At 33.3% G+C, this 14,493-nt stretch overlaps 1 protein-coding gene across 7 annotated transcripts in view; it reads right to left on the bottom strand.

Annotated features, from left to right (window-relative positions):
• Positions 1-10,546: 10,546 nt before the first annotated feature.
• Positions 10,547-14,493, bottom strand: part of LOC127867694 (apolipoprotein(a)-like) — a 43,009-nt gene continuing 39,062 nt past the window's right edge. For all 7 annotated transcript variants that reach the window (XM_052409021.1, XM_052409025.1, XM_052409023.1 and 4 more), the window contains one exon: positions 10,547-10,672. In XM_052409021.1, coding sequence (XP_052264981.1) covers positions 10,634-10,672 — 39 coding nt within the window. In that variant the 3' untranslated portion in view covers positions 10,547-10,633. The remainder of the gene's footprint in view (positions 10,673-14,493) is intronic.

The following is a 14,493-nucleotide window of genomic DNA, read 5'->3' as shown; positions in this document are numbered from 1 at the left end:
TTGTGTTGTGTTTACATAAAAAAACTATTGTTGCTTGAATGATGAAAATGTACATATGAATTGGCCTTTGATAAAATCACAGATATTATCCCTATCTGCAAAAAACAATAGATATATATTATTTCGGAATCACTCGAAAAGTTTATAAGAAAAGTTCATAATTGTGAGTCACTTTATGACGGCTGTATCTGTATTTAGCTTCGGAAGCAGGTGTTTTAAGCCTTGTTGTAGCCAATACGTCTCACGTGTAATTGTTACAACTCGCCAATTGTAACGCGGCAGTGATCAAAATGAATGCATTTATTAAGAAAGTGCCACGAAAATTATATAAGTATGCGTACCATTAAACGTGAACCAACACCCAAATGCAAATGCACGCAAAAATCGAAACATTCATTAGATGCTTTGATGTAAATGAGTGCCATGATTATGCTTTATATATATAAATTTAGTATACATTTACTTTATATATTTATACAATATAAAGAAGTGAAACTCCAGCTGTTGGAGCAGTATTGCATTCTCATTATAAACAATTGGTTGGTTCTTTATTTAAGGCAAGTGACCAATTGTCAGAACAGTAAGAAACAGCACAATACGAAACATCATACACATATAGAAGAGTAAAGCTGGGGTCACGGTCAATGCAAAGCATTGGGGGTTTAAACCGGTTTCAGAGCGCTCAACTTCACACTTGGCCCAGCAATATTCATGATACGTTTAACTGTAAATAAAATTTAACCTCATAGCATTGCAACTCAAATATAACAATAATAAAAGGGAATTAAAACGCATTCAATTTAATTACAATGTAATTACTCAATGGTAAGAAGGATACCAGAGCAACATAGTTACAACTTTTTGAGGAACGATGAAATAAAATTACGAACAAATGTCAACTATATCGCTTCTTAATACAAAAAGATTTAAGAATATAGCATCATATAGTTAATATTTCAGATCATCTTCGTGCAAGCAGCAATAATGGGTGTAAAAGATTAATATTGCATAGCTTGGTTGTTTATGTGACTGCTTAAAAATAAATCAAACAAGAAACGCCCGTAAGATAGAATATATTAATAAAGTTTAACGATATAAACCCGATGACCTATGCATGTATCCAAAACAGTGAGAGTGTCTTTGATGACGTAATTAAGAAGCGATGACACGCATGTCGTAAAAAAAACAAATATAATTTAAGTGATATTATGGGCATTTTTCACTGTTGAATTGAGCTGAAAAGAATTTACAGGTTAAAAGAGTTAGTTAAAACGTGGTTACTCACCAATTATCTGCAACTCATCTTGCAACCAGTTGTTTATAAAACTATTTTTTTATATTCGATAGCTTACGTGACCCACCCAGTCCTGCAAGCCGAAATGATCCGTAAAACAAAATTGTGTCTTTGTGTCCTATGAACGAATCTGCACTAAAACTAAATTTAGTATCACGTCGTACATTCATGATCAGTTGTCAAACGAAAGTACGGTTGATATGCAAATGCAATATTTTTCTCGTTCCGGAATATTGTTTTAGCATGTTGATGCTGCATTAACAAAAATATAAGTGTACATGAAGTAAAAACGCAAAAAACTAAAGAACGGTTGCCAAAGACACCTATAAACTGTTACATGCCCATTATATCACTTCAAAGGGGTAATACTGTAAAATAAAACAATAACAATATTCAAGGGACAGTACTGTAAAATCGAATTACCAATAAAACCAGCTATGTTTATTTAATAGATTAGAAACATATATATAAAATGGTCATTCCATTAATATTTCCATATTTTAAGAAAAGAAAGATGAAGTGAATCGAAAACCAACAAGCATGTGTTTTTAAGTACATTGTACGTCAACTAAATTGAAAAGTTTAATATCAACATTTTCTTTAAGATATTTTAATTTGCGAACACGCTTCAAAACTTGATGGGTGTGAAATTCCATTAGTTAAATGCAATTTAAAGAAACATATTTTAAATTAAATCACCATACATTGTGTGAAATTTAGCAAAGTTACGTAGTAGATTATGATACAAAAAAAACTTGTTTTAGCAATTTTTTCGCTAAAGGGGCCTTTTCACAGATTTTTTCATATTTTGAAGTTTGTCATTAAATGCTTTATATTGATAAATGTAAACATTGGATATTAAAAGCTCCAGTAAAAAATCAAAAATAAAATTAAAAGAAGGAAAACAAGTAGCCGGTACCAGGGCTCGAACCAGTGACCCCCGGAGTCCTGGAATTAGTCTGAAGTAAAAACGTATTAGCCCTCTCGGCCATTCCGCCGGGTATACACAGTTTATGTATTTTATACATTATATAAGCAATCTTCGTAGTTTCGTAAATTTAAACGACAACAACAGAACTCTCCAAATAATTCGATTGTTTCGCGTTGCAACGCTTTATAATTTTTAGGTTTTCAAAATGTCAAACGATACATATAATGGCTATATTGGACTATGGTAAATGTTCAGTAATAATGTTTTCTCACACATATCATAACTTAAACGAAAATTTGCGAATCTGAAACAACTTTTTTCAATTTTGTCAATTTACGAAACCGTGAAAAGATCCCTTTAATATACGATTACGATCATTAAAATCTTTAATACACGAACATGCTCTGGCGTACCGTACCAACAGCGAAATGTAAATACCATAGGATAGGCCTTTAGGGATATTACCATCTAAGAACGGAAAATTCACAATATCAAAGTTAAAGTCGTCCCGTTTGTCGTATAAACTTGTCTTAATCATATTATTATTAATAGAAAGATGTCAGTCTAAATACGCAGCATCTTATTGGATTGACACGATCTATTTAAGACCCGTTCGTTTGGGTAGATTTTGTTAATATATTGTTCAAAGTTTGGGTAATCTAAATTTAGAACGTTATCAATGTACCTACTAGTTAGGTTAAGGACGAACGCGACAGTTTAGTTTCACGCAAATTTGTTTTTACTGTAACACCGGTTGCGCAATAGTGTATGTTTTTTCGGATAGTCGTTAAAAATGGGATGTATGTCTAATAAGGGAATAATAATAAAAAAGTATTATGAAGCAATGGCAATTGATATTTAATGTGAAGGCCCTTAACTACACAATTCGAATCAACCATCATCCCAAAGACCACACAGTGGTCGCGTGAATGTAACGGCGAGCATTAGTCTAGTTACGGAAAAAAGTCGATACACCCTTACCATTGAAATTTTTTGTGTTGCAAGTAATACTTGTTTAAAACGGATAGCTTTCATTAGAATTAAGCAAATTGGATCATCATATGTTTCAAACGTTGATATGCCCCTTTAAATGTATTATATGCATCTTGTTTGGTGTGTGTGTGTGTGTGTATAATCCTAATTTTACTGATCCTGCTTCACATACTTTGTGTTTACATTTACATTTAATTTTGAATTGGCATACCGCAATATATTGGTCAAGCCATCATATCAAGCATTACAATAAATATCGCCGATATGCCCCTTTACATCTTTTTCAGTTGGATGCTCTATTAACCTACTTTGTTCTGATCTTGCTGCACATAATGTGTGTGTTTTGACCTGATTTTTTTACTTAAATTGTATTTTACTTCAAGCAGTAACACCGCAGTTGTAAACAAACGACCCCGGTGACCTATGTTTTTCTTTTTATATTTTTATTAAGTTATAACTCATAAACCATTTATTTAATTTTGACAAAATCTAGGTATTGGAAGTCATGTAAAAATAAAAATAACTTGTGTGCACTTTTGTTCATTTTCATATGTAAAATTCTGTTGATTTTGTTGTTGATTAAAACTAATTAAAAAACATTAACCAGTGGATCGATGTTGTTTTATAAAATGAATTTGCAGTCAAATCGAATCAGTATAATATATTTTGAGCGAACTTGAAGTTGTTTTTAACAGTTTTCTCTTTAATTTACTTAAGTTTTTATGTAATTACCTTATTTGTTAAAAAAATAGGATGAAATAGGCGTGTTGTTCAAATGCGAATAAAAAATTAACAACAATGGTGACCCATGACTGTTATTTTACTTTTCTATGCACAATGTATGTTTCTAGCTAAATACCAAAAATTATCAAATTCTAGGTATAAAACAATTTTCGTTTAAAACTGCAGCATACGTCCTTAAAACGTTGAATTGACCAAAATAGGTTTATATAACTATTTTCATAAACCTGAGTACAATATTTAGCTATATGATATCTAAAAGCACTCGATGTGGATACACTGTTAGATACACTGATAATTGTTTGGTGGTACAAGACACTGAATTAGCGATAAAACGACTTTTATATGGCGTCTTATGTAATTTACGCATCCAGTAAAGTGATGGCAATTTCTTGTCAGTAATATTTACTTTTACATTTAGATTTTTGCACACGGCAATATGGTAGGCAATAATATCATGAGTTTGCAATCACAATATGATATAGTTTGTGAAAGTTCTTGTGAAATCGTTTGAACATAAAACACTCGTCATATTATTATAACATTATTAGCAGCCTTATCTGCAGTAACTATGCCGAAGTTAGATTGTTAGTCGTTAAGCAATTTACAGAGACTTTGTTTATTAAATTTAGGCGGATGTTACAAGGCCAAAGGATTTGGATTATAAAAATTTATCTTATTCATGACCATAAATATTACTTTGGTTTTCAAATAATTGAGTGCAGTAATTTCTGCATTTTCCTTCATGCAACATTGTGTATAATATTCTTGTAAAGATATTTAGATTTTTTTTAATGCAGTTATCAAAATCGATAGGAATATGACGTCAATACATTGGGCCTCTGCGCAGTAAATTTCTTAGGTTTTTATTATGAATGAAATTAAGATCGCCAGTCATAACATGTCCAACTTGACTTTATACGTAATTTGAACTAGAACAGTCACACGATGTAGGACACTTTTCAATTACATTAATATCTAGTAGTAGTAGTAGTAGTAGTATTTGTTGTTGTTGTAGTTGTTGCTGTTAACATATACCTATTGTAAGCACGTGACCACATATTAGCACAGTTTGTTCATGGATTTTAAACATGTTTAATTTAAAAACTTTCCGTAAAACAAATCCAGTATGTGGTTACTTATCTTTATTGAATTTAATGCAATGCAATGACTAAAGCATCAATTTATTGCCAAAATTTGAATGAAATCTGATGTGATTAACTGCGTATTCTATGGCATTCTTGTGGTTGTCATTGTTGCAGCAGCCGCACGTGACTGGACAGTAATGCTCCTCGTTTAGGTCCGGGCATATAACTCCCTTCGCATGTGGAAGAGTGCAAACAGAGTTGTCTTTGCAAGGGTGTGCCGAATTATCTGCAAGATATTAGAAACATTGTTATTTCTAAAATTATTTTGAATCGTATTCAGAGCGAACAAGATCTGAAATCCTGTCATTTTCTCGTCACATTGTCTTGCGCTAACATAGAGATAAATCAATTTGAATCATGAAGATCGTTTGGATTGTAAACAATGTCTGGTGTGTGTATATCCAGAAATAGACAATCAACACATGTAGCACATTTTAAATTTCTTGTTAAATGCTCAACAAATTGAAAAGGATGACATTATTCAGAATGCGATTATGAAATATGAATATTTAAAAACGTCGGAAAACGCTGCCTACCGGTACGCGTCTAGTAACGCGTGTAATTTGTGCAAAACTTTTTGGCAATATGATTATTGTAACGAATATAGCCCCACATGCTATTAGGTTTCTCTCTTTCTGGCGCAGCTGAAGTTTCTTTTTGCCTTAATGACCAACTAACGGAGATAGTATTAAACACTAAAAATAAAGGCGAAACCCACGCATGGTTTCATATCTCTAAATTTCCTAACGATTATTCATGAATGTTAGTTCCCATAAACGACAGACAACTTTAAAAAGTGTGTTACAACTATATATCAATACTTTAAGTACGCATGTTCAGTCAACACCAAGTTGCAATACCGTAGTTGACACAGGCCGGGTTTGAAGCTGTCCATATTGTAGATCCTGTTGTCGTGGACGGAGTGGTAGCCGCGGTGGTGAGGGTGGTAGTGATAGTAGCCGCGATGGTGGAGGTGGCAGTGATGGAAACCGCGGTGGTGGAGATTGTTGTGATGGTAGCCACGGTGGTGGAGGTGGCAGTGATCGTAGCCGCGGTGGTGGAGATGGCAGTGATGGTATTGATTGTGACGGAGGTTAAAGTGGTAGTCATGTCAGTGCTTGCGGGGATGGCGTCTTCGGCAGGTTATCAGAAGGATTAATTGCAGGGAAAATTGTAACCGACTTAAGTAACATTGTTTTTGTCGAATCGAATCGCTAAATATGAACCATAATGTGTTAAGGCAATCACATTTATATCAACATAGATACCATTACAACAATCAGAGATATACACTTGTAAACAATAATACCAACTCAGGATAATTTAAGTGTTAACAGAAAGATCTGAGTATCTGAACACAAAGATATGTATAAGCTATTATAGCGGTCGTAACTTATCTTTAACCTACAGATATCAATACTAAATATCAGAATCAAATGTCTTTCTCTGCACCGTATATAGGTAATGAAGAACTCTTATTATCAGCATTTCTTCGACTTCAGGGTATTTTTGTTTAAATTAAACGACATGTCGACAAACGGTGTTTTCAATACATTCGTCAAGCTCTGGTGTACCTTGATGGACGGCGACATACTGCTGCTGGTTCATGAGTGTGGTCGAAGTAGCAACTCCCGCCATCTTGACATTGAATATGTGTTTCGCATTTGTCAACTGAGGTACCATCCCGTGCACTACATCTAAACACACACTAAATGTTCAGTTCCTTATTATTGTACATACTAGTAGTACAGTAGTACTACCGTATTTGAAACTTTCAAACGTATTCGCATATGGATTTGTTTTAGATTCTACGTGCTAAATTGTTTTATAACCATATCACGGACTTTATTTTTCAAAAGCTAAATAAATAGATTATCGGTAGCATGTGTACACAAAAGACATGACTTCTGTAGTAGTATCCGAGATACATGTTAAACTGCATTTAAGTAAATGCATGTATAAATTGTATATACTACCAACATACCTTCACACCGATCGCCAGTGTAACTGGATTCATAATGGCACCCTATATCAAAATTATTCATATATTGGCATCTTCCACCATTATGGCAGTGAGAGCAGTGGGTGTAATGCGAGTGTCCCATCCCTGCACATGGATAATTTCTATAATCTTAACTTTGTTTTCACAAATAATACGTAAAGACTACATATTCATGACATGTTGTTAATGTGTGAACAGACCATATGTTGTTTGATAAAAATACGTAACAAACAACATGTGGATACTTAGTTTTTACTTTAAAAAGGTAAAATTTGTTGAAATTTCTGTTCAAACACATTACCGGTTATCCTATTTATACTCGTGATAGACTATTAACATAAACATTTAGAACATGCTATTTGATAAAGCATGTTTTATTTGTTATTGAAAATGCGTGATCTTAATCGATCGATAAGTTTGCTTTCACGGTTTTAATCAATTTGCATAAGACACATACCATCCCAATCCGTGTCACAGGCAGTATGCAAGGGCCCTACAAAAATAATAATACAGTTAGTTTCTAGTAAGAATATCTGGTTAAGGCTAATGATCAAAGAACCATTAAATGCATGTTCATGTATATGTGAAATAGTTATGTTTTAAATACACCAAGGAACACTAATGTAAATATTGCGACTTTATTGAAACACTAAAAAGGTCATGTTATATCATAAATACAATATATATGTTAAATCAAATCTAAACTTACTGAGAATCATTAAGAGGCAGCTGAAATATAACGCTGACATCTTCGCTCCCTTTAGTAATTTATCTGTCGGTGCCCCGTGAAGTCTTCAAGCTCAAATCTTTTCAGGTCGTGAAGCAGATAATGTGATTTTGCCAATCGCTTGCGGTTCCGAATTGTTCTTATATAGTATTTTACATCGTGACAAGTGTCTAAAATAAGTATGGTCTTATGATCACATTTCGTTTCGCATAATTCAGATGACCCGTTCATATAAGCATGCATCGAAATTATGCATTTTTTATGGTCAAATGATCGACTATGATACAAAATATATACGAAATACACCTATGATATCACACAACGACGTTTTAATCGGTACCCGATATTTTTGTTACATGTACACGTACATTAAAAACATCATATTCCTACTAACTATTGATTACAAAGCAACTGTTCCTGCGTACATAGCCACAGCGCACTAGTGTTACCTGGTTGACACTGACACTTTGGGATATGGTTCTAGTCGTAATAGTTCGAACCAAAATTGCGATACAGTATGTTGTCAACACAAAAGCCCACTAGATAACCGTTCCTAATTCTTAAATAATAAGCATTTGTATCGACATCTTAATTTACCGTGACAATTTTATGAGGTTTGCAAACCAAATGAGAAGGATTCCATTCAAGATGTTGGAATATACTAGGAATTTAAAATAATAAATGAAAAGAGTGCAATGGAAATGAAAACTCAACTAGTTTCAATAAATATAGACAATGCAGGTAATTGCTATCCTCAGAAAAATAGTTGAGCAGTCTTTTTTATTATAGTAAACGATATGCTGAATTTGATTATGTAGCCATAGCTTCGCAAGTATCACGGTCTTACAGAAGCAAGTGTCACTGTTTGTATTGTCTAGAATAGATTAAATATATAACATGGTATAAATGTTCATGGAAATAGTGCTTTTTTCCTGAATAAATACTTTGTAATCAGACATGATATTATTTAGCAATAATTCATGGGTAAAATTGTTTATTTTATGATAACAAGACATCTTACCACTACTGTGCACCTTTAAAATACAAACCATGACACTATTTGATTTTCCGGCTTCCAGTGTCAACAGATCAAATATTACCTTCATTATCTTCAACTAAGTTAACCTAGTCGCCTGAATAATAAAGCAGAATTGTCGTAAAGGTGATTAAACGTCTTCTGTATCTCCTACCAAATGTAAAAACAGTCCTAACAAAACACAAACAAAACGGGTCCGTAGAGAAACGGCGTTTAGACGATACCGGGCGGTCCGAGACCGGGTCTTTACGAAACCGGAAGTGTTGTTGTGAACTGCATAATATAACGGGCATACAAGCACCACGAAACGGAGAATAAACATCTATGAAGGTATTTTAAACTAGATTCAATTTACTAAGGCATTGCGTTTAAATATTAGTAGAAACCCTTCAGTACTAAAAAACGCAACGTTGTTTTCCCTGACAACAAGTAACTTTACCAAAATCCACTAACTACGAACACTAAATCTGAGCAAGAATCATGTGTCGACTAGTTTTCGCCCCATTTCACCCTTAAATCCCATATAGCTCTCCCAGTTCACAAAGTGTCGAACAGCATTACACATGGCTCAAGTCTTGACTCAACCCTTGTTTATAGAAACGGTGTGAACACTGAACACTCTCTGCCGTGCCATAGTTCCACCCAGCTATCAGTACGTCCTACAGGTGCACCGGATCGTTACGATAAGCCCCCTGAGAGGCAACGTCCATCACTGATGACCGTACCACCCACTATGCAGTCAATCCTTATCCAGATGAAACCACAGTTGTACATTACCGACTTTGATAAATATACACACTTTGAGAATCTCCCTCCGAAATGGTCCAATCCAGTCATTGTATTGTACTTATTTTATATGCTCTTGGCTAATTCAAACGCCCCCTTCTTAGCAGGATGATCATATGTCACGAACCAGTCAGAACACAATTCCGCGATTGATACTTTGCATTAAAAATTGTACGGAAGATAGACTTATGTGACGAAATGTAAGTTCTATGGCTGAAACAATCTCATGTTTTAATGCAATTATATATATATATATATATATTTGTATATTACTCCGCTAATCATGCGTTGAACATATGAAATACCAGGTACCTATTAGCAGAGAGGGTAATCACGTGATAGACAAGATGGCGACGTCCATGCCGAGGCAGGTATTTTTCGTCGTTGTATACCCTTTAGTACTTGTATTTATTTATTTTTACTCCGCTCACTTTCCAGACATATTAAGGAAGAAAGTTACTGTCTTTCATAGTAATATTCGCTCTATATCTCGACTTTACTCAGTGCGAAATTTCTTAGCGGGATGACCTAAAAAGGGCTCCACTAAGAAAATATGCGGGGAGTAAAGTCGAGATATAAAGAGAATTTAAATACGAAATAAACGCTTATCACCTTTTTACTGATATGGCTGGAAAGTGAGCGTCATTTAAAAATAAACAGAAGAAATAAAGGGTATAAAACGGCGATAAATAACTGTCTCGGTATGGACGTCGCCATCTTGACTTTCACGTAATTACCCACTCTGTATTATGTGCAAGATATTTGGACCATGCTTGTCAGACAACATGCATGGACGGATGTTGTCTTGAATTGAAGGCTTTTATTACTTTAATTTTAATCGCAACTTTGTTGAAACAATTATGTAAATGCAAAACAAAAGACCGCCAACAACCTTAACACTTTATAGATATGTGTACACGATATTTCAATGTGTTCCCATGTTGTAACACGATATCAAAATCACTGACGCATTCTTCAATGAATAAGCCTCGTCAACAGTTCACGTCTTTTCCGCTGAAAATCAAGAAAACATTTTTTCAATGATTTAACGCTGAAGGTATGTCTAACATGGTGTAAGCATTAGTCCATAGGATTTGATGCAAGGCAATTGTAACAACAGCATGCGCGATTGCTCTTCCTGTATTTACTCATTTATTTTCGTGGTTTTAAGTTACTTTTAGGTAGAATGCATATGACCGACCTTTGACACCTAAAACAATATAGAGGCCATACATAATCTCGTAAACACTGCTTATACACCTAGTTTCAAGATCATATGTTGAATTCTTTCGATTATGTTCATTGACGGAAAGCAATACATAGGAAAAACAAATGATAGACTATATGAGATAAGCCAACATTTTGCTAAATATGTAAACTGAGTTCAATGATAACATCTCAGTTATTTTAAGAATAATTGTGATTATCATAAAAAATTTATTAATGGTCACTAGTTTTGAATTCAATGTTTTCACTCCTTTAATTGATCTGCGGATTTATAATTCATACTTCATTAATTATTTATACTTTTCGCTATGTTTATTACAATTGACCTGACTGTCTACAATCGTCGGAAACATGGTCGTCCATAATCTTCACGAGTCAAGAATATACATGTTTTCATCCAAAGTCCCTATGATTTGTAAATAAATTGAAGGTTCCAATTATATGGACTGACGGATAAATGGAAAAGTTAAAGTCCATTGATGTAAATAACCGATAAAGGAAAAACCAGCCTACAACGATGTCAACAGAGAAAACATTTTAAATGTTCACCTTGTGTCGAGGTTTGTCTAGATATTAAGCGCATATTAACACCTGCTTTCGGTTATAGAATAAATTGTATGTTTAAGAACATTGCACAAATTCCACTAAGATCATTGAACAAATTGAAATTCCTTTGGAATAAATATACACTTTTATATAGGTAAAGACCAGAAAGGTATGTTTGTGCTTAGCATTCAGTGGCATTGCATTTTTGAATTTCATTATCTTCAAATAAGAAGGCATTAAATACTGTCCCATAATTGCTTTTTGTATATTCCTATTTGAAGTAACTATATAAAGGTGTGAAAAATTAATGCATTATTGCCAATGAAAATGGTTCTATAATAATTTTTATTAACGCTAGACCTTGAGTTTTACATCTGGTTGGTAAAATTCAAAATGTACCTTTTATAGTTTTGAGCATCACGTTTTTAGCAATAAAAGCAATATATATATATATATATATATATATATATATATATATATATATATATATATATATATATATTAAAAAAATGTTGCTAGAAATACTGTCAAAGTATTAGCAATTTTTTCAAGTTGATAAACGAACATATTAAGCGTTTCTAAACCGTGAACTAAATCTTAAACACGATAACACAACGTATGTAGTCCATAAACACAATCAATATTCGAAGACGGTCACAAGCAAACGCGAGCGGCTTTATGTCAAACAAACTACACAATGCTGTTTTTGTTTAAGTTTTTTTGGGGGAAAAACACGCGTAAACTAGTGTTCACCTTAAAACGGTTTTGATTCATACATGAAATGGCCATATGAGAGCAACCAATATATTATAATAAATTGGTACTTATCTCCGAATGCAACAACGTATTATTATCAAAGCGCTGAAGGCACTGAATTTGTTCGCTGTTGTATAATCTTAGACGCAACTCAGTTTTCAAAATTATGTTATAGCTTTTTATATCGCAAGTTTGTAATGACCACAACCCATTCACATTTATTAAGAGTGTGTGTTAAAACACAGGTCGAGATGTGTTGTTTTTTTCAAATCATTGATACAGTTAATCAGTGTGCACAGGCTTATCTTATTTGACATGCATTAAGCCCCGTTTTCCCTGAAAGCAGCCAATATGTACATATTTCAATCATAAACACTAGACTGGCCAACGTTGTCTTACAAGCTGTTGAATACACACTATGTACTGTACCAGTGAGAACAGGCAGATGCGGTGGTTAAAGCAGACGCTTTTAGCATTATGTCGTCTGCTAAATTTTACTGGAGTTATCCACACAGGCAGTCACGGGTTACGGTTCCTAGCGTAGCTAAGGCATACTGATTTGCAAAATTCGGTCTTCATTATTTGTGAGCTAACGCTCACAATTAAAAACTGTTTTTTTGTGTTTTTGTTTTTTTAATTAAACATTTCGTTCACCTAATCCCTTCAACAACTTGAAAAGTCGTCACGGATTAGTGGCTGTGTTTCGATGCCCCATCTTGGGACTCATTTTCAACGTCAATATATTTATGACTGGTTCCTTTCTGACCACAAGCTCAAGAGCGGCTCTATATGTATTAAGGCATGCATTTAAACTAGTAATAAGAGCACCGCATAACGGGTGCCACGCTCGGCTACGGGTGCAGTTTTGAATAAATGAAAGCTTGTCAGAATTCTTTTTTTTTCGTTTTTAGTATATATATATATATATATATACATATGAAATATATGAAAATGAAAATAAAAAAAAGGTATGTTTTGAACAATGTAGGACACAAACGTATACAAGTAGAAAAACATATGAAGTAGATATATTAACATATTTATCTTCTTTTTTCCCTGCAATTTAAGAAAACAGAATTAAATCACAAAATTATTCCATTTCTGAGTATGTTTTTCAGTTTTACCCTTCCAGCTTGCGATAATCTCTTCGATTTTTATTTTGTATTTAAAATATTCAAAAAAATCTTTCAAAAATTGGTAGACATATTTCCATTTAAATATAAAATATTTTCCTAGTGATACAATAAAATTGACACAGTTTGAGCAGTTCCTATTGTTGATAAAAGTATTACAAAGTGAAATACATTCATAAGACAATTTGAAATTAGTACAAATGCTAAGTTGGGATTCTATATATGTCTAAATGTTTTTCCAAAAAATATGAACATTAGGACAATTCAAAAACAAATGCATATTAGTTTCAACAGACATTGAACATAAATCACAGAGCCTAGATTCTGCAATGCCATATTTGAACAGATTTTCGTTGTTGGGAACAATGTTCATCAGATATTTATACTGGAACGTTCTTAAGGAGGAATCGATTGTGATTTGAATATAATTTGTAAATATTGATTCTCAATGTAACTGTTTATTAAAAAGCATTTACCATTTGTGTTCTTGTTTGTTGTTTTTTATATGTGTATTCTCTATTAACAGTTCGTTTATAAATTTGCATATTTTTGGTGTCGGGGTGATTCTATTAATTAGGTTACTAGGTGGCACGTATGACCTTTCTTCATTGTTCTTTTTTTCTTTCCAGCATTTTGGTATACAACCAACTAACGTGTGGTATTTAAAAAAAGTCAGAACGGGGCAAATCATATAATTCTTGAAGTTCTGTGAAGGTATAAAACAGTTTGTTCCTGTAGTTAAAGATATGTTCTATTTGTGTAATACCTCGATTGAACCATGTTTTGTAAAACAATGTTTTATTCAATAGGAATATATTTGAATTGTTCCAGAGTATTTATTTCCCTATGGTTGACTGTTTTTCTTTATAGTTCGCGCGGCACCATCCTTTTAAGCATTCAGTTAGAAATTTAGATTTCAATTCCAAGGAGTCTATATTTGATGATGTTAGGTTGCATTTAAAGATAAAGAGATTGTCATTATTTTCAAGCATGTCACTGTAAATTTTTGCCCATTTTGTTGTTGGTTGATATAACATCCTTTTCACCCAGCTTGATTTTAGCGTGTCTATAAAATTTTCGAGATCAATCATTTTGAGTCCTCCATTTTTGTAGTTTTGAACAATTTTGTTTCTCGCGATTTTATCAGGTTTATAATCCCACAAAAATGATCAC

The sequence above is a fragment of the Dreissena polymorpha genome, chromosome 2, assembly GCF_020536995.1.
Source record: "Dreissena polymorpha isolate Duluth1 chromosome 2, UMN_Dpol_1.0, whole genome shotgun sequence".
NCBI lineage: Eukaryota > Metazoa > Mollusca > Bivalvia > Myida > Dreissenidae > Dreissena > Dreissena polymorpha.
The sequence above is the reverse complement of the archived record's forward strand: the minus strand, read 5'-3'. Positions and strand labels throughout refer to the sequence as shown.